This window comes from Bactrocera latifrons, unplaced genomic scaffold (assembly GCF_001853355.1).
Source record: "Bactrocera latifrons isolate USDA-ARS-PBARC rearing strain unplaced genomic scaffold, ASM185335v1 scaffold_5, whole genome shotgun sequence".
NCBI lineage: Eukaryota > Metazoa > Arthropoda > Insecta > Diptera > Tephritidae > Bactrocera > Bactrocera latifrons.
In genome coordinates, this window is record NW_017537156.1 from 2,396,410 (window position 1) to 2,418,049 (window position 21,640).

A 21,640-nucleotide genomic window follows, 5' to 3' on the forward strand; every position below is an offset into this window, starting at 1 on the left:
GAGACTGGCTCGTTAAACGGTTTCGTATGCAATTTTTCAGTTTTTAAATGTCATCACTGCGCTCTGCAACAACAACCATCTCCGGCAATAGTAATCATTACTGCGGTTAAATAGCTTAATGACAGCTGTATGCCGCAATCGCTGAGCAGGAGCATGCGCGAAGCTTAAAAGCGCTGCCTGAGTTGCATTTTCCGAGTGTTTCATTGCCTTCTTCTGGCTGACTAATGATGATAGCTGAAAATGTCTGCCATTACTGAGGCCGGAAAGCACTGTATGGCACACTTTCTAGACCTGTTGTTTTATAATATACTTAAGTAAATAGTTTTTCTAATTTGAAATTGGAAAACCTATTTATTGAGAAATCAGGCGACAATTTCAAATCAGATTATTGTATTAGTCGCAAAAAAATCCTCAAGTCACTAGTACTAGCACTAGCCTGTAGCACAAGGCGAAAATGCAAAATAAGTTGTTGGAAATATACAAGGCAATTGGCCGGCCGGTCCTTAACTACCCCGTACCAATATGGTCGCATGTATGTAGTGAAACGCAGACGAGGAAGCTTCAGACATGCCGGAATATCGCATTCCGGACTTTAAGGATGCCTCTTGACATCTACACAGTGATATCCGTATACTCTCAGTTGCGAAGCATAATGAACTTCTCTCCAAGCTATTTTTGCTTGGATGTTTTCGTAGAAACCATCCCTGCAGTCGCCTGCTTGAAGCGGAATCGGCTCCCAGTGACATCAAGAGGTCTCGTATTAATTATATTAACAACATAAGCCAACATATCGCCAGACTTCCAACACAACTAACTTCAGATATGCACTGACCGTCATTCACAGTAAACCCATAAACTCCTTCGCCGACTCCCTCTCAGTGAACAGCGTACTTCGAGTCAAACCACCACCCATTGCAGACGATGATCTTGAGTTGCCGCGGGGAGTAGATAACCCTTACAACAACAATAATCTCGAAGTCCGTTTACTTTCCCCTAAATTTAAATCATGTTTCTTCACTGGTTTCATCAACTTAAAAGTATGCTATGTCAATATTGAGCTGATCTCTTTGATCTTTGGATCTCTGTCAGGCACATAGAACCTCGAAATGCCACGATCAGTCCATAATTCAGGTGATGAAAACCGTCGACGAAACCCTACTAGCCGATTATGCGGTAGAAATATGGAATTCTCTAGAAAATTTCAGCACCACATCATTAAAACCAGTAGATTGTTATGCATTGATAGACATTGCATACTTTTAGGCTGATGGTTTTTTAACATAATTCCTAGAAACAGTTAAAATTTTTTCATATATATTTTTTTTTTCATAAATGTAACGGAAATTAATTATCGGGTTCGATTCAAAATTCTTGTTGCTACGATTTTCCATTTGCCCAACTGCTAAGGTGAATCTAGTCTAACCTCAAAAATAAAAATCAAACAATAAAATAAAAATATATGCGAAACAGTCAATAGCGGCTGCCACAGTTAATAGGCAGTGCAGCTAGCGGGCCAACAATTGCTGAGTCAACTCGACGGCGGATGCATACATAAATAATTTGATTGGCGGCTCATTTGTGGCAAGCGAGCGGATGAGCGATTCCGGGGCATACAAATCATTGCAATCGCATTCACTTTATTTATGCTTTGTGCTGACGATTTTTCTTGCCACCGCTACTGTTATTGCAGTTATTGTTGTTATTGCTGCTTTAAGCGATTAAAATTGGTTAATGACAGTTAATGACAGCAAATGCCGTTCGGTCGTCTCTTGGCTGCAGTCAATTTGGTCAGTTGGCAGTATTGGCTTGAGCAGTTGCTCGGTTCGTTTTTGGCATATTGAAATTGGCGATTGGCGAATGTCGAATGGCAGACGGTGATTGCCGTTCAGCGTTCAGCGTTTGGCGTTTAGCGTTTAGTGTCCAATGGTCGGCCACCTGCTGTCACTTTAATTGAGTGGCTAATTGTTTTTTGTTGTGATTCTTGTTGTTGCTGCTGTTTCTATTTCTATTTAGCATTTGACTCTAAGCAATTAAGGGTTAATTATGGCCAGTTGGCGCATACAAGAATACCCACAAGCACACATGTTTACTATATAAGCATCTCTATATGGCTACATACAAACATATATGTAGTTGCCTATGTACTTATAAGTCATACCGTTCGACAAGCGTAACGATTACAGCGCAAATTACTGTTCATAAATGCAAAAGTATTTTCATAAATTAAAATAATTGAATTAAACTCGGAGGAAAAAAGATTTATGTGCGGCTTTTGAGCAATTAAAAAATATAAATGTCCAATTAAAGCCTTAAGCTGACGCGTCAGTAAATATTAAGAGTCTCTCGTATTAGTTATTTGGATTTTTATGCCTTTTATGTGTGTAGGCATACAATAATAATAGCAAAGTATTGTAATTTTGTTCCGATACTTTAGAGTTATTAAGAGTATGAGTATCATATGAGTAAATTAAAATAAAAATAACGGCCTGAACAGAGAGGTGAACTGATTCATTTTCCACAACAACCGGGTCTACAATACCAGGGTTGACCCGGCATGGTCGATCGATCTAACCCCATTTGAATCGATAATAAACAAATCGCAGTTGAAAAAGTCTTATATTTTCATCTCTTATTTATTTACATTTATAATGAACTTTAGTGAACAAAATATGTACCATTTTGTTGGCCACTTTTTACCATTTTTCCGCTAGAGACATTATTCCACAGCGTAAAACTTTTCCGGTTTCTCGGCGAAAAACTGCGGCAAGTAGTTTTTATAGGCTTCTCTAGAAGCCAACTTTACTCCATTAGTAGTTCTGAATTGACCAGAACAAATAGCAGTCCGATGGTGCAAGGTCAGGGCTATATGGTGGATGCATCCAAACATCCCAGCCAAGCTCTCTTAGTTTTTGCCGAGTCATAAAAAATGTGTGTGATCTAGCGTTGTCCTGATGAAAGACGACGCACCTTCTGTCGATCAGTTCTGGCCGTTTTTTATCGATCGCTTGCTTCAATCTCATCAGTAAAATGTAGAATCTATCGTTCGACTAGGCTGAAGCAGGTCATAATGAATGATTCCTTTTCAATCCCACCAAACACTCAGCATAACCTTTTGGGGTGTCAATCCTGGCTTTGTGACCATTTGTTAAGCTGCACCACGCTTCTTCCATGATCTTTTTTGATACACTTTTCGTCTCCTGTTACCATTTTCTTCAGAAATGGTTCGATTTCATTGCATTTCAGCAATTTATCGCAGATGTTAATTCAGTCCATTAAATTTTTCACAGACAATTCATTCAAACATCGAGCTTCATTTAGTAGCCAGCCTTTTTCAAATGGTTCAAAACCGTTATGTGACGATCTTGGTTGATCTTTTCCGTAATTTCGTCGACGTTTTCAACGATAGGTCCACAAGAGGAAAGTGCATCTTTCACATCCAAATTTCCAGAGTGGAAGCTAGCGAACCATTCTTGTGCTACACGAATTGATACAGCAACGTCTCCGTAAACTTCACAATTTTCATTGGTGGCCTGCGGTTCATTCTTCCTTTTTTATACAAAAATTTCAAAACATAGAGAATTTCTTCATTATTTTCACTCATTTTTAGCAGCTGTTACGTTTTTTCAATTTCCTAGAATTTAATTTTTTTGGGGTAAATGAAGTTTAAAATTTTACTTTTTCAACACTATAGGGTGTGACACAATGTGATTGGAAGCACTTGAGATATATCACTACAACGACAAAATACGAAAATAATTATTCGACTGCCCTTTAAAATTTGTCGTTATGTTCGCACAATTTATGATGCACATAACCTTAATTACTGTCAAAGAAGTGCTGCTTATCGATTACAGCACTACTGCAAATGAAGCGAAATATTATTTCCATCACATTAAGGACCGACAGTGCATAGTGACATAAATTATGCACTAAATTTCGAAAAACAGCCACAATTTGCCTTCACCAAATACAAAAGGAGCGCAATAATATTGAACATTGTGTGTATAGCAGATAAGTTTATAGGCCAATAGTACAGAATCGCAGTTGGTTCATTTAGCTGATGCCTCGCTAATCCATAATTGCGCATACGATGCCAATGAAAATGCACAACAACAAACAAATAACGCGCTGTTAACAAACATTTCAGCATTGAAAGTCAGTCAGTCGTTCGTGCCAGTCTGTTGCAGATAGCTTTTTAGGCATTTCGATTTAATTTCTTTCCTTTTGTTGACCAATCGGCATTGAGCCTCCGCACGCTGCAGACCGCTGGCACATCCGCGTCCAGCTCGTAGTCCGCATTGTTCACCAGCGTCGCCCATCCGTGGCTGCCGTTCAACAGTTGGAGCACTTTGTTGACTGACTGCCATCAAAAACACCGAATGATGTCCACCGCCTGCGCGTAATGTGTGTGTTCGGTGGCGGCAGCAATTGTGTGCGCCTCATAAAAATTCAATCAAAATCAAATCAAATCACTTTATGTAAATTTAACGCGGCGGAAATCGTTTGTAACTCGATATGGCAGCGCAACTTCCACGCATCCTGAACTCCTAGAACCAATTGGGCAGTAGCACTCTCGCTCCCTCTGCCGCGGAGTCGCTCACTCATTCGACGTTTCTGCGCTCTTATGCCAACTCACTTTCTGTTCCGCCGCGCTCCAAAAATTCAATTCCATAAACATCAACGAATTCCGTCAAGCGGCCAATTTGGCTGTTGCACACCCAAAGCCGCCAAGCTGGTTTGGTCGCGTGTGGCCAAACTTGGTCAAGAGTTTTGCATATCTGCGAGTTCATATGAAATTATGGCAAGTACGAGGCTTGTTAGTGAAGGCTGGGAGTTATTTTTCGTTAGTGAACAGAGTAATATCTGCAAGAGAACTGAAAACATACCTCAGATCTGTGAAATCATGCTTGTTCCGAAATTTTTTTTTTTTTTTAAGAAATCAGAAGCTTAAAAACTCAGCGACCTTGTAATGGGTGGTCCAAGTAGTGGTACTTTTTTTAATAGCTTTTTGACAGATCACTTCCAGAAAATAACTTAAATAATAAACTATTTCCTCTAAAGACTATACTTATGATTGGGAAGGTATTCTCATCATGCTGAGTGCTTGTTACTTTAGCCAAGATATTCTGGAAGACTCCTGATTCCTTCATATAGTACAGCCAAGATCATCAAGAATCAAAACAATAACCAACCAAAATCAATTAATAATTATCGAAACTAGGAAATAAAAACCATTTGAAATAGTATCGATATTTTTTGAGGAGCAGAACGGAATATATTTATATGTATACTACTGCAGTAATACTAATACAACAAAAAAGAAGAGTGTTTCCGTTGGTTTTTCTACCTTATAATAGCCGAGTTAACAACAGCGCGCCAGTCGTTTCATCCTTTGCTCTGCTTTCCTCGGCGGGTACTGCGATCATCGGCCTCAACACCCGCACCGTTAGTTCTGCTTTCTCCAGACTGGACAAGTAAGCAAAGCAAATGTCTCTGGCAGTGAACGAGGGCAAGACGAAATATCTCCTGTCATCAAACAAACAGTCGTCGCACTCTCGACTAGGCTCTCACATCACTGTTGACAGTCATAACTTTGAAGTTGTAGATAATTTCGTCTATCTTGGAACCAGCGTAAACACCACCAACAATTTCAGCTTGGAAATGCAACGCACGATAACTCTAGACAACAGTTGGGACTTCGTACTGAGTAGGCAATTGAGAAGCAAAGTCCTCGACGAACAAATGTAACCTATAAGTCCTGCTATATGGTGCAGAGGCTTGGACGATGACAACAACTGAAGAGTCGACGTTGCGAGTTTTCGAGAGAAAACTTGTACGAAAGATATACGGGTTTGCTACTACAAATAAAAAAAAATATAAAAAAAAAGATTTAGAACGACCAAAGACGACTGAGAAACGGAGTTTCGAGTAGCTTTCCAAGCATGTGTTAAAATATGTTTCGGAACGAACAAAGAAGACCTAAAATTGGTCTTTCACCAACGAGGCTCCAATGAGATTGTTTTTGGGTCAAGCCCAATAACCAAATATTCTACAGAATAAGACGGAGTCAAACACGGGTGTTCCAGCATTTATTAAGAGAAGCTCCTCGAAACAAGCACCTAATTTCAAGTTCTTGAGTCCACATATAAAAGTGTTCAAAACTTCAGAACTAAATAGCTCAAATATATTGTAGAAAAAATATCGGAAATGGAAAAATACTATGGCTTTTCGAAAAAATCATTCAGTGCCTTATCGAACCGTGCTCACAAATTTTTACACATTTTTTTAGACTCCGTTTAGTTCATATGAGAGTTTGCTTGCTGCGACATTGCTTTTCATTACTCGCCGCCACTGTTGCCACTAGCGTCGAGTATAGTCTTTTGTTTTCTATTTCATTGCTGAAATGGAAATTTAAAAATATTCATGAAATCATACACTCCACCTCAAACAACAACAACTACATGCGCGTGGACATTGTGCCACTAAGAGCACAGCACACCTGCCCGGCTAGGTCAGCCAGCCACTCAATTTGGACATAATCGCCCATACAAACTCACAAATATGCTTTTATGATTTTTTATATGTATGTGCCTGAGTACTGTAAATGTGTATGTTTAATGTGAGCGTATGCATGTGTGTGTTGTGTACCAAATAGCCCGGCGCCGATTTTCATAACAATAAAAAGTGAATATTCTCTGGCGCGTTTTATTTTTGCATTTTCTGACGCTTGTAAATTTCTAATCAATTTACTTTCCATTTATGCAGAAATTTATGGATTTCTGAATTTGTCTGTCGATGCCCGCATTCGTGGCATTGTTTTGATGTTTAGGACTTTCTATGGCTAGTTACCATATTCATACATACGTATTGGCATTGGAATTAATTGTTACGCGATATTTATGTATTGAGGCATGTTTGAGTGAGCTATTTATTTAAACGTTTGAGTGATTTACAATTTACAGTTACAATTTATAGCAGTAACGCAAACATAAACAAGTGAGTTCTGGTTTAATTTAATTTATTATAAATTCAGGGTGATACTTTGAAGCTGATTTGAGTGTTTTAGTGTTAGGCCAATTCACTCAATTCACTCGAATGTGAGCGAGTTTCGAAAATTTAATAAGTATAAATCTCAAATCTTAGCAATTTTTCCTGGGTTCTGTAATGTATTCGCACTGAAAACGTTGAGAAAGGCTTTTATGAAACGTAAATTCTAAAAGAAATTACACTGTTTGGGATTTTCTAAAAGTCGATTTGGGGTTTTTTGTTTAAAGCAAATTTTAGGCTCCTAAAAACATCCAGACACTTTCTCCTCCATTGTTCAGCTTTGCTGTAGTTAGGATGAAGAACATCGGAGATCTTTGTCGATTTAAGGGTCTTATGATTCAGTATATCGATTTTTTTTAAGTTAACACAAATGACCCGTTCAAGTAAGCTCCTTGTGAGGGTCGAGCTCGAAACCTTACCCCTAACCTATTTCACTTTTCCCTAACCTATTAAACGCGTAGGTTAGGAGTTAGGTTCAGAGGTCGAAACTAGCAAGGGAGAGTTCGAAAATGTCCGTTTTTTCCTAATTCAGAGAATAAATTTGAAGTTATCATCTTTTTAAGAGTTCCAGACTGATCTAAGCCATAAACAAGCATCTCAGAAGAAAAAACCATTTGAAGTAGCCAAGATATCACCGAGAGCGTTACTTGGACTACCGGGTGCTTAAAAACTCAGTTTTATATTTGAAAATTATAAATAAAATTATAAAAAAAATATTTAGCGAGCGTCGTCAGCACAAATTTTGGATTAGTTATTCTTGAAATGACTTCGTAAGGGAGTTTTTAACAAAATAAGATTCTTTAACATTGGAAATTTTTTTAAATCAGTATGCCATCGCATCGGACTCCATATTTCCTTTACTTTCGAATTGAAATAGCGGATCTAGCTACATAAATTTTTTGAAGCTCAAGGAGTGTCTTAAGATAGTATTAAGCGTTTTTGTTTGAGCTTGTTGTTGTTTGAAACGTAACAATAAAACTCCAAAATATTTCGAAAAACATGAAAATATAGAGCCGTAATTTTACAAAAAGGTTTGGGACCCAGTCCATTTTTAAATTTTCCAATAGAATTGATTTCTTATATATTTTTTACATTGCTCTGCTCTCTCTTTGCAAAACAATTTAAGAGACGCTGTGTGGTAAAACCACTTGTTAATACAGTGCATTTTACTAAGCCACCTGTTTCTTCGATTCGCTACTTTGTAATGTTTAAAAAATGGAAGACTGAGAAATATAAATATTTTCTAACAGTAAAAATGTTATATTCTACTTGGAATTAAGAAAGAGAGAGTTAAATATACGCTAATATTCTGATTGGTGATTCGCAGAGGACACGTTAGTACGTTCTATGTTGAATGCTGCTTTGACCTATAATACTGAGCAGTTCACCTTAAAACAAGGCAACCAACACTAGTTTTTGGAGAATTCACTTCACGAGTATTTTTTGTTTTGCATTTACGCGTTTCTATCCGAACAATGTAAATATATATGTACCACACGCTAACCGTAGTAATCTTATCTGCCAGACAAACCGCAGCAATAAACACCCATCAATGTTGGCAGATAGTGCAACTGCAGCTGGTGCCCTGCGGTATATGCGCAATCGAAGGATAAAGTAAAAACATATGCGTTTTGAACACAGAAAGTTACATGGTAAATAAGTCGCGAGCCGAAAAGTATGCTACAGCACGGTGCTCTGCATAACACAACGCACATTTGTGAAAGCGGTTGTTTATACCAACGGTTAAGCGCTATCAGTGCGAAAGTTGCAGACAAAAAGTATGCAAAAAGAATTACTGTTATTGCACTTTTCGTGTTGCAAGTGCATCGCGTGCCACACATGGAATTCCGGACATTTTTCGCAAAGTACATGAAGCACAAAGTGACGCGTTCAACGCTTAACAGTAGCGAAAGGAAATCAGCATACTTACATACATACATATTACATATATGAGTTACTCAAACACCTCGCGCTGTTGTTTTAGCAACTTTATTACTTGTTTATTATAGCGGTTGCCCTAAGCGCCTTAGCCTTTTTTGCTGCATTCGCCATTTTACTTCACTATGTGGCGTGGCGCCTGGCTTGTCACACTTTGTGTAGACTGTGGGGGCGCGCGTATTTGACAGCTGCGCGCGTTTTGATTCGTTTTTGGTCGCCATCGCTTTAAAGGCGCGTAAAATGCGCAACGCTATCGAAGCGCAAATCAACGAAAAGATAAATGCGCGCGTCGAATTCCGTAAGCACAAACATGGCCGCTGTCAAGCGAGCAAGCAAAATCTTACGCGATCGTTTACCTCAAGTCAGAGACTTTAATTGAGCGTCAAGTGGCAAAAACCGTCGCGCGTAATAGAAAAGATAATAAGTCAGCGCCAAAGGCAAGGTAGAAAAGAACGCGCTTTCGAGCGCTGGCAATTAAGTAATGATTTTTGTTAAATTATATTGATAAATTGAAAAATTCTTGGTGATTTTCGATTTTCGCGAAACTACAAACCATTAAATTTAATTGCACGAAATGTGTGAATGGCGCGGCTTGTGTAATATAGATCGCAGTGATAGGTATCTAAGATATATAGCGCCAGCCGCGCAGTCTGTTTGCCTTTCAACTTTTAATTGCCCATTAGCGCTACTTCGTCACCAAAAATACTATTATTTTCTTTTATTTTAACAACAACAAAAACAGTAACAAAACACAAAAAACAACACTACTTCTTGCTTTATGCTCTATATCACCTAATGCCGCTTGGTTTAGTGTTTACTAACCATTAAAATGTACAACTTTGGCACTAAATTCACTCACATCGCCACCTTGCCACCTTGCCACTTCATCACTCACTCACGTGGTCGCCAAAATTGCTGGTGTGTGTGCGCGCGCTCGCATTTCAACGCAATCACACACACACACATACATGCTGTGCCGCCGCACGTCTCATAAATCGACCAAAATGGTTAAGTTAATTAGTCAGTTATGAGCCTTGCGCTGGTTGGCATGTGTGTAGCTATGCGCTATGTACATATGTAAGCGCTCATAAACGGCGCGCTTGTCGCCAGTGATCGAATACCCAAATGGGTAGCGTTCTTTCAATGCGCGCAAATTCATTGCTTGTCGGCTACTCCCCTAATTAGAGCATTAAAGACATTTTTAAAAGCTCCAGTGTGCGCGCTAATGAACTGACAGGTGTGAAACGAAACCGGTAATATTAGCAAAAACAATAAAAAGTGTCTGTACTAAATAAGCATTGCATGCCGGCGTGTTCATTTCTGCACATTCCCGCCACACAAACGCCGCTCGCTGCCACTTTATTAGAAATGTTGCCGGACTGCCTCTGGGGATTTGCACACCAAAATCAAGTGATCTCCAAAGATTAGCATGTACAATTTATATACGTACATTTGCAGTCATTTTTTCTATTATAAATTCGTTTTGAAGCCTGCCCTTATCATTAACTAAATACACTTTGCGGCGGTGTTGTGTAAAACAAAAATTAAAACTCACTTAGAAAAATATAGATTAACTTTAATTTTAACATTTAAGCTTTCTTTGTTTGTGCGGCAATAATTTTTGAGGCATTTAAATTGTCGTTAGAAGCTGCACCTGCGATTAGTGTATTTTAAGTGATACAGTAAGGCTGCGTTAAACGAAATAGTCAGAAAAATTACATTTTTGATATACTATATGTATGTATTACTGTGAGCAAAAAATAGTCAGACTTTGTTCATAATTTTAGAACTTTTAAATTATTTTTCCTTCACAGTAGTCCTCTTTGGAAGTCAATTTCCGGCACAGCCTTCAAAATGCGTAGCGATTCGGTCTCCCCAGAGCGGTCGTTTGGGTTTGCTTGCCAGAAGTCACACGGAGTTAAGTCATGCGAATATGGTGGTTGCTGCACGATATTGGTTGAAAATTCTTCGGCCCAGCTTTACTACTATACTATATTCTGCTGATCGTCTGTTTCCGGGTCGTAAGCATATGTATATTCAATACTCATCGCCAGTAATAATGCATCAAAAGCCGGAGTGCAGAACTTCTATTCGCTAACCGTCAACTCCAGACTCTCCCACTTAACCGCCTGATTAAGTATTATTTCGTAGGAGTGATAAGACGATTAAGTCTTATCTATGGCACGGACTGACCGACGTCTACTCGACTCTTTATGTCTCAGTTTTGTCATGATTGAGGCTGCTGCTTCGCTGACAGCTTTTCAGTTCTCAGTGGACGTCGCCAAATTCCCAGTCTTAAGTTGTTCCCTTGTATTTAAAAAGCGAGGACAATAAAATAATACATGCTCAGAGTTTCAATGCACTTTGAAGACGTCGGACACTCTTCTAAAACAGCCATGTCCACTTAGTATTTCTTAGTATTTGGGTTAGGTGGAAATCTAGGTCACCATGTCGTCTGTTGATCCAGGAATGGATGTTCGGTATCAGTCTGTGGGGATCCACCGTCCTTTGAATAAGGTTTGCCACCCCGCTGCTGCACAGCATCTTTCTTGTCGATATTTAAATGAAAAAAAAAATCATAAAATAGTACCCAAAATTAATTTTTTTAATATTATTATTCGGACATTTATTGTTCTTTCTAAATTAATAAAAATTAAACACATTAACTTAACTTCTTAAAAAAAATTATAAAAATTCATAAGAAAAACTGCAAAATTCTAAAGCACAAAATAATTTTATGCTTGAAAAATTTTATATTTTCAGATATTTTCAGATTTTCAAAAACGCCGCAATTTCGTCAATTTTTGATTTTTCTTCTTCATATAGGAAAATAAATTATTGAAAAAAAATATATAGTCGGTAAAAAAACAACAAAAATTTTCAGCGCACAAGAAATTATAAAATGAGTAAAAAGAATCTGGACCGCAATTTTTATATTTACTACTTTAGACCATATATAAACTTTTTAATTTTAAATTATAATTATTCTCTCCCTCCAAACATTCTTTATTTCTTCCAAATAAATTAAAAAATTGAAACAAAATTTTAGTTGAGAAGACCTGCCTCCTGTGAGGTTTGAACTCACGACCCCTGGTTTACGAGACCAGTGCTCTACCACTGAGCTAAAGAGGCTCACATATAAACACTGACACATGTCAGACAACAACACCACACACACGCTGTCTCATTCGTGCTGATATGCGCATTGCTGTTCGAGCGCGAATGTTGTTCTTATCTAGCATAGGCTGCGTATTCTATAAACATGTGCGCTGTCGCAGAACGTTAAATGAGGCCAACGAGCGCAGAAAACGAACCAAAAAATTACAAATATGGTAAAGCAGTGAAAAGCCGGTGGAAGTCAAGCAAATGTAGAATGCGTGTGTAATGAGGAGCAAAGAAAGCATAATGAGCAAGCTAATTTGCTAAATTTAGTTGGTTGGCTACATACACATATATACTGACTCTTCAGCCTATTCTGCTCGAGTTAGATTATAGCATATTCCTTCCCACTTCTCTTTTATGACTCTCCTTTTATTTGCGATTTTTTCCTTCACAGTTAAATTCTGATTTCGCAATTCGCTGCAGCGCAGCGCTAAAATTAGCATCGCTTCCATTGCGCTGCGTTGCGCTTGCTTTGCACATGCTCCGGCAGTTTAGCAACAGGCAACAACAATGCATGAGGGGATTCTTTGTTCTCGATGCTTCGTCACTTTCGCACATTTGTTTGCTCACTCGGCAGCTGTGATTAGCGGCTTTTGGCGATCGAGGTGGCATCGGCTTGTTGGTCTAGTGGTATGATTCTCGCTTCGGGTGCGAGAGGTCTCGGGTTCAATTCCCGAACAAGCCCTTACAGTTGAGTTAAGTTTTTTAGTATTTGAAACAAGTAAAGTCCTTAGCAAATATTTTAATAAATGTAAGTTGCGCAAGGGGCTTGAAATTAAAAAGCGTTAAGTGCTTGATTGCGTGGCTTCTCCTCCTTCTTCTCACCAATATTAAATGTATATTAGAGAAACCAACCCATGGCCTTAAAATCAGTTGTCCTTGTGTTATTGTATGAAGTTCGAGGTCGTTCTTGTCGGTAATGCAGTGTGGAGTTAGATTTGAAGGTTGCATTACTCATGCGCAGAAAAATATGCTACAGTTTTGTGCTGATCAGTTTTGTATTGTATAAACATATATATATAGAGAAAGTTCACAATGGGCGAGCACGTAACTTTTCGCTGGGGTATTCGTTCATGAGCTGAATGTGTAAAGATAATTCCAATGTTAAGGAATGTACGTTTACAGATTCGCTTAATTATTATGCGGAAACGACTCTGCATATATAAATTAGATATTGGTATTTCACATTATTTTTTTTCAGGAGTAAGTAGTTTCGCTGGATGTTTTTTTATTGGTTCTGCAAATAAATTGGATTTTCTTCTAACAAAAGACATAAGATAGAGAAATTTTTACTGAAAACCAATTTTGAAAATCAGTTTTGAGATAAATTTGTATAATATTTTTTCATTTATTTTTATTTTTTCAAATAATTTCGACCATTGTAGAGCCTTTGAAAATCATTAAGGTTGAAAAAATGTCATGGTGGCATGGAATTCATTGTAAAAGGAGTGAGATATAAGATAAGATCGGCAGAGATAGTCTCCTACCTCATCTCTTTGGTTACATAGGTTCCTTCTGGTAAACAACACCATTTTTTCTATAATTTTTGTCTCATATAAAAAATTAAATATTTTATTAGAATTTTTTTATTGTTATAACATACACGATTAACAAGGAAATTTTGAAATTTTTGGAAAATAATATTTGAAACACAGCTATTGCGACGCCATTTCCGGTGACGCCTCGGAAAAAAGATGATTCTTTGGCAAAATAACTTCTTACAGGATCATCAAAAGCGAAAAAAGTGTTTTAGCTAAAACCTTAACTTAGAACTTCAACGAAAGAAAAAAACAGAAAATTGTATTCTTTGCAGACATTTTTACCAAAAATTGAAACTTCAGTGAAAATTTCGCGACATGTTCTTTTTTTTTTAATAATTTTAATGAAAAATAACCTTTCTCAAACCTTTAATGGTTGTATCTTAAAGATCTGTATGAAATTTCATGCAGATCCGTTGAGTAGTTCTCGAGAAATCTTACCAACCGACTTCAAAAACACAGTTTCGAGAAAAACGCGTTTAAAGACGGCACACTTAGCTTAGCTAGCCTCCAGCGCACAACTGAAAAATAGTGTTTGTTTAGAACATACGAAAGTTTGCTCCATAATTGTAGAAATTATGTACAAAATTATTTGTACATTTTATATAAATTTGGAGGTTATGTGAAAATGTGTCAGGACAATAGTTGTAGATTTTTTGATTACTTACAACTTTATAATATAACTTATCTCACGTACACATAGTTTTGTAGGACATTGAATTAAGAAAAAACAAACATACAAATTCCCTTCCTCTTCGCGGACGCCGATCGCCCGTAAATAGTTTTTCCTTTCTTTTATTTTATTTCATCTTTCATTTCCAATGGGTTTCATTGTACTGTGATTTGTTTTATGCTTTCAAAAATTATCTACCCTTACGACTGATCGACTGGATATTCAAAATTATCAGCAGATTTATATGCGGTTTTACCTTCCTTCGACTTTACCTTCTAACCTCACCTTTGTAAGGAAATTATATTACATAACAAACAAGCAGCAAGTAAGTTAGAAAATGCATTTTAGTTGCATTACTTTCAAAATTAAAAGATTCATGGGCGTGCGTTTCACGCCTTTCGTTGCCCCCTGTGAGGGTTGAACTCACGACCCCTGGTTTACGAGACCAGTGCTCTACCACTGAGCTAAAGGGACGCATTAATTCTAACTTCACTTTAAGCTCATCTCAATGACATACGATTGCATAATTTACCACTAATCCTGTTTTATTTATTGTACAAAACAAGCAAGGATGCATTGAGTATGCATTTTCACTCTTTTGAGGCTTTGAAAGAGAAAATAGTTAAATAAATAAGTGAGGAAATAATTGAGTAAAGTGAAAATTCGCAAACACGCCAAAAGTGAAGAATAAGAGGAAAGCCCACAAACAAACTAAAGCCGAAGCAACATCAATAATTTTTCAGCTAGACTTTCGCCAACACGTTCTCTTATGGACTTAGCGATTTAGCAAATATCCACCAGCTGGTGAAATTGTAGCGAATCGTGGTTTGCGCACCGCGTTTTTTAAGAAATTGCTGAAAAAATCTTTTTCTTATGCCTTCCCCCACTACTAAAGATTTGAATAGCAGCAAAAATGGTAGAAATAGGAGCTTACCAAAGCTGTTGTTGCAATTGCGTATAAATGCAATTGTTGCATAAAGGTACAATGGCAAAGAGAAGTTGTTACGATTGTAGAATTGTTTGCTATTTTTCTACTTTATTATTGTTATTGTTTTATTATGTTTTTCGGTTTTTGGCTTGCTGACTGGTCACTTCTTGCGCTTAAGTCCATAGGTCACTGCAGGTTTTATGTCCTGAGTGAGTAACCCTTTGCAACAAAATATCCTTGTTGCGCGCGAGCGAATTTCAAAGTAAGCAAATCTGCTGCGAAAAACAAAATAGAATCCAAATAAGAAGTTAAAGGAAAACAAGTGGGCGTCTGCTGGTCATGTTTGAAACAGTTTTTCTGCGGAACCATGATTAATAGCTTGGTGAAAGGGAGACATTAAAAATCAAGTCTGAAATGTACACTGCTGCATTTGTTGTATATTTTTTTAGTTTAAGCTTAAATTTTGTTGAAATATTTTGAATATTGTGAATATCAGTCATCATAATGGATTTCTGTTGGATATGTATATGGAAGAGTAATTATGAATATTTGAAGTGAAGAAGTGTTGTTTAGTATTAAGTTACTCAATTTTCTGAGTGTTTCTTGTCCTAGATATATGAATATGATATTATTGATGTGTTTTTATGAAATATCATGAAAAAAATATTTTGATTGTTTTAAATAAACTAGTAATAAAGAGGTTGCAAATAAATTTTCTTATTCAGAAAAGTATTTAAAAAATGGATTAAGAGGAATAACATGTTTGATACTAACTTTAAGAAGTAAATTATTAGTGTCTTCTGCTAAGTAATTAATTAAATACTAATAATTTTTTAACTAATTAATTAATTACTAATTAACTCTCAACTCATTACTAATTAATTTTTACTAATTTAATTTAAATTTTAACTAATTAATTACTTATTAAGATAAAAATTAAATACATTTAATATTAATTACTAACTAAATAAATATTTTGCCTTTTTCTTATAATTTAATTTTTTAATTAATACAAGAGATTTTTAAGTAAAAAAAAATTAGTTAAATAATTATTAGTAATTAAAATAATTATTTAATTAATTAACTGTTAAATAATTAATAAAATTAATTTGTATTTTACTAATTAATTCTTTCAACTAATTAATTAATATTTACGTACTTTTTTCTTATAATTTAATTATTTTAATTAATCAAAGAGACAATATAATGATATAACCTCAAAATTTCATACTTGATTTTCCATGTCACGTGCGCCGCCTGACCTCAAACAATGCATAGCTCTCTACTTTAATTTCTGTCTCCCATATAAACGGTCCGTAAAAACATGAATGCTCTCAAAAGTGCTCTTACCAACATTTCGCCAACACGCACACCTTGCTGGCAATGCCTTTGACGGCGAGCACAACCCTTCTCTAGTGTGCCCATTCAAAGTGAAGCCAAGTGGTGGCAATTAATGCAATGATGACTCTTTCAAAGACCTATCTTCGGTGGCTAGATGAAACGCGTGGGATCACAAGCGACACGCCAACCGCTTTTTTTTACAATACTGAAGCAAAGAATATCAACTCGGCTAATTTATTAGGCGTAAAACTTGAACAACAACAAAATATAAATAAAAAAGGCTTGAAATCATAGATTAAGAACTGAAAAGTAGCAACAGCAACAAAAAGAAAAGCATTTATGCTCCCTTTAGCTGCGGTGATAAATCTTTTGCGCCAATTTATTTATTTAATTTTTTTTTATAAAGACGCTGCAAACTTTTAGAGGTGGAAAAATGCCACACAGATTTATTTCGCTTTAGATTAGCCACTCATGCATACACCAGAACGTTAATTTATTTAACCCATTCATTATTATATGCACACACACGCATATTTCTATGGCCTAAGTATCCCTTTTCATGCCGTTTTTAATTATTTTTCTATTTTGCTATAACTTTCCTTTGGTTTTTTATTGTTTTGCAGATGATGACTATGGACATCACCAAAACGGAACCCAACATGGGTCCAAACAATCCACAGAGCGCGCAAAATCCCAACAACGGCAATGGCAATCCCAATATTGGTAATCCGAATGGCAACAACAACGGTCTCACCACCGTCAGCGCTGTCGGCAATGCGAACAGCAATGCCAACAACAACAACAACGGTAATGGCAGCCAGTTGTGCGCCGGCTGTGGCAAGCACATACAGGACCGTTACTTGCTGCGCGCCCTCGACATGCTGTGGCACGAGGATTGCCTCAAATGTGGTTGTTGTGATTGCCGCCTGGGCGAGGTGGGCTCCACGCTCTACACGAAGGGCAATCTTATGCTGTGTAAACGCGATTACTTGAGGTATGAGCGCTTGTAGACAACACTTATATATAATATTTTTTTCTTTAATGATTCTCGTATATTAATGAAATGCTGTATTTTTAGATTATTTGGCAACACTGGCTATTGTGCAGCCTGCAATAAAGTCATTCCGGCCTTTGAGATGGTCATGCGAGCGCGCACCAATGTCTATCACTTGGAATGTTTCGCTTGTCAACAATGCAATCACAGGTTAGTTACATTCATTATGTAATACTTTCAACTTGTGACCTTGAATATTAACTTATAAGTAAATAAAACAAGTACTAAATGCGGAAACATAGTGTGCGGTGGACAAAATGATGTTTTGCAGGACTCAATTCAAAGTATTAATTGCCAAGGCACAGACAATCACAAAAGAAACGTAAAACAAAAATGAAACTACATATTCAACATTAAGATCTATAAGTATTTTTATGAAAGTATTTTGTTGACAAAATATTTATATCTGATTAAAATTGACCTGAACTGTACAAAGAAACATTATTTAACCAAAAAGTCATAAATATTCCAAAATCTTACGACGCATTCAGATCTTTTGGTATGAGTTTAACACATTTTTCTTCTTCTTTATTGGATTACACAGTTATAGCCGAGTATACAACAGCGGGCCAGTGGTTCTTCCTTTCAATTGGAAATACCAAGTGTAGTCAGGCCGTTCTCCGCATGGTATTTCCAACGGAGTGGAGGTCTTCCGCTTCCTCTGCTTCCCGCAGAGTGTATTATGTCGAATACTTTCAGAGCTTTAGTATTTTCATCCACTCGGACGATATGATTTAGTAAGCGAAAGCATTAACCAAAATGCTTTGAGTCGATCCATAAGAAATGTAGAGATCCTCTGTTATCTCTCTGGTGCTAATACGGCGATTTTCAAATCGTTAAATACTGTGAGCCGCTCAAATGCCGATCTTAAACATTTCAAGTAAGCTGGTTGTGGTATGAAGTTCAAAAATCAATCTGAGTATTCTAATTAATTTTCCGAAAATAACTAATAATTTTTAAATGGATATTGAAAACTGCGCTAAGCAGAAAAACATGCACTGTTACTATAGACGTGTTCTAGCGATACACCTTTTGCACAAGTTTAAACTTAAATTTTAAAATTCTTACATCGCCAGTCTTAATACGTTTGAAGGCATCCAGGTAGTTGGAAAGTATTGTTTCACACACTTTAAGCGACTCAGCTTTTCGAAAAAGTGTAGTGATTTTGGCACCAATCGTGCTTTCACTTTTCTTAGTCCCAAATGATCTTTCAAAATGGTTTCCTCTGATCTCTCCGATATTCCAAAGATGCCAGTGAGACCTCAGACTGTTAATCGTCCATTCTCAAGGACCAATTTCTTCAATTTATTGACGTGTTGATCATCAGTTGATGTTGATAACCGTCCTATATGCGTTTCGTCGTCAACGTGTTTTCGACCCTCTTTTAATAATTCTTACCAATCAAAAACTTGTTCGCGAGAAAAATTTGATTCCCCACACAAAATTGAATGGAACTTTTTTATGGAATCGTCGAATGCACTGTATGTACTTCAGAAAGACAAGCGTATATTAAATACTAATGAAAATTTTGATGTGCAAATGTTACTGAAAGTCATACCAACCTAGAAAAAAAAATTTCCACAAATGGGTTTGCGCGGGATATTTAAATTAAAGGTCTTACTATTTTTTGCCCATAGTAGTATAATTTTATAGTGACGTTAGTTGGTTCTATAAAACTCTCAAAAATTAACTTTGGTAAATGCGTTCTGGTTGCTCCTTTCCTTTGTTTTGACTATAATTATTTTATAAATTCCATCAACACGACGAAAATGAGGATTTTAGAAGTAATTTTAAGAGTAAGGGACGGTAAGGGAAGCCAAGCTATAGAAACTGGGAAAGGGAAATCCAGTTTCTTTCTTTAAACTTTTTTTGAACATATATAAAATAAGAAAATGCTTTAACCTCGGCTGCACCGAACTAGAACACCCATCACAAAAAAAGTTGTTAATACATGAACGTCATCATAATCGTGCATTTTGTAAGCCAGAAATGGCAAAAAAGCAGCTGCGTGAGATGAAAACGTATGTGACAGAGACTAGTTCAGGTATACAGAAATACGACAGATAGACGAATACACAAACGGACATTAGAACGGACATACGAACGGACATTGCTAAGTCTACGCAGCTCGTCCATGCTCTGTCAAGGTGTCACGAACTTCGTGACAAACTTTAAATAGTTAAAATTGCTTTCCAATGAAACGAATATCACAAAAACAAAACAAACAATATAAAAAAAAATATGCGTAAAAAACTTTTTGTATTTTTTCTACTTTTAATCGATTTCCACCACCATTTACTAAGCTACTCTGCATTAATATTGCACACTTATGTCCATTTTTATGGCGTGTTAAGTAGTTTGCTTTATTAAAAATTTATTTCTATGGTCAATTATCGATACTAAACCATAAATATACTGCCACCAAAATCTATGAAAGCAACCCTTTCTGCAATCTGCATACGCTCACATTCGCAAATTGCATGCCTTTCTCGCATTGTTGTGGGTTGCCCTTAAGTGCCGAGGTAAATCTCTTTTTAATCTCGCATCAAATAATACCCAAAATGGCTGTTTAAATTTTATTATAACAAAATTGCAATCGACACCAATACAACAATAATAAATGGGGCAATAAAAATTCGCACGAAAAGGAAGAGAAAAGAAAGGATAACAAACAAAAGCGGTGCGCACATACATACTATACGTGTGTATGTATGTACATAAGTGTGGCAAATAAATGCAAAACACACGAAACATAATAAGCGCATACAAATCGGCGGCAAATGCTGACAACAACAACAGCGAAAGCATTGTGGCATGTGCGTGTGTGCGAGAAAGGCTTAAGCGCGCGTTGACTTTTGCTTATTTGTATGCTTACTATTACCGTTATTTGTCTGTTTAAGCGCATTTATTGGCGCATTGTGTGTTGTGGCAGCAACAATATGCATGATTGTTACATATACATACATACATATTTATAACGCAACAGCAAAGGGTTGGCTGCTGCGTCGACGGGGCCACGCTTCCTGCTTAGGCCTCGCTTATTTATATTTGTATTGCTTTTATTGCCAGCTCTTGGCTTGTTCGAAAGTTTTGCAGCCCCTCATCAGCGTTGCATCATCCCCAGGACACAGGCGCAGGGGTGCACTAATGGAAAATCGCCGAATTTATAGCATTTGGCCAATTCTTGAAATGTCACTCAAGAGATTGCCAGCGAGAGTTTATGCCCAGCTTGTAAATGCCAACAGACGGACAATATTATCGCCACAAACACACACACACACATACACATGCCTATCTATTCGCAAATGTGTCGACATTTCAATGGTTTCGTGAATAAATTGTATGTGTGGCAGCACCACCACTACTACAACAACAACAACAATTTACAACAAGTGGTGGCGAAAGTTGCCCGTACTTCTGTTGCGTAGTTAAATTTGATTTTTCCTATTTGAAATTCATGGCCGTCGTGTGCCGTAGTTCCATTTCCGTTTCAATTGTTGTGAGGCATACTTTTGTGCGCGCCTATTTTTCTTGTTTCTTTCGTTTTTGTGCGCATTCCTTTATATTTATTGATTATACGCGCGCATAACCCTTTTGTTGCCCCCCACGATCCTTTTGTTAGTGCTTTTTGTGCGCGTGTGTTTGTTTGTGTTGTTGCCACTTTTTCGTACACAAAATAAAAACAATATGCCGTTATTGCATGCATTATTAATATGATTTTCTTCATAGCAAGCAAGCAGCAGCACAATAGGCGCCGAGAGGGCGCTTACACGCTTCTGTGCTGCCTTCACAGCACCGAGGCCTCCATAAAACACACATACACGCAAGCGGCGACGTCGGGCCTCGCCTCAATTGTTTGGCCACATTGTTGTGCAATGTTGAGGCGCATTTTTAAAATGCATTTTCCAATTTTTCCACTAAATAAAATATTTAAATTGCCAATTGGCTGCAACCGTTTC

General features: G+C 37.0%; 1 protein-coding gene and 3 non-coding genes across 4 annotated transcripts in view; 2 read left to right on the forward strand and 2 right to left on the reverse strand.

Annotated features, from left to right (window-relative positions):
- The window catches only part of LOC108973714 (zyxin), a 179,463-nt gene that overhangs the window by 150,900 nt on the left and 6,923 nt on the right, over window positions 1–21,640 (forward strand). Inside the window, exons 3-4 of the mRNA XM_018941148.1 lie at window positions 17,251–17,621; window positions 17,706–17,831. Of these exons, the coding sequence (XP_018796693.1) occupies window positions 17,251–17,621; window positions 17,706–17,831 (497 nt within the window). The remainder of the gene's footprint in view (window positions 1–17,250; window positions 17,622–17,705; window positions 17,832–21,640) is intronic.
- Window positions 12,046–12,117, reverse strand: Trnat-cgu. Its single transcript has one exon. It is a non-coding gene; the product is annotated as a tRNA-Thr (tRNA).
- Trnap-cgg lies at window positions 12,761–12,832 on the forward strand. The gene has a single exon. It is a non-coding gene; the product is annotated as a tRNA-Pro (tRNA).
- On the reverse strand, window positions 14,761–14,832 carry Trnat-cgu. Its single transcript has one exon. It is a non-coding gene; the product is annotated as a tRNA-Thr (tRNA).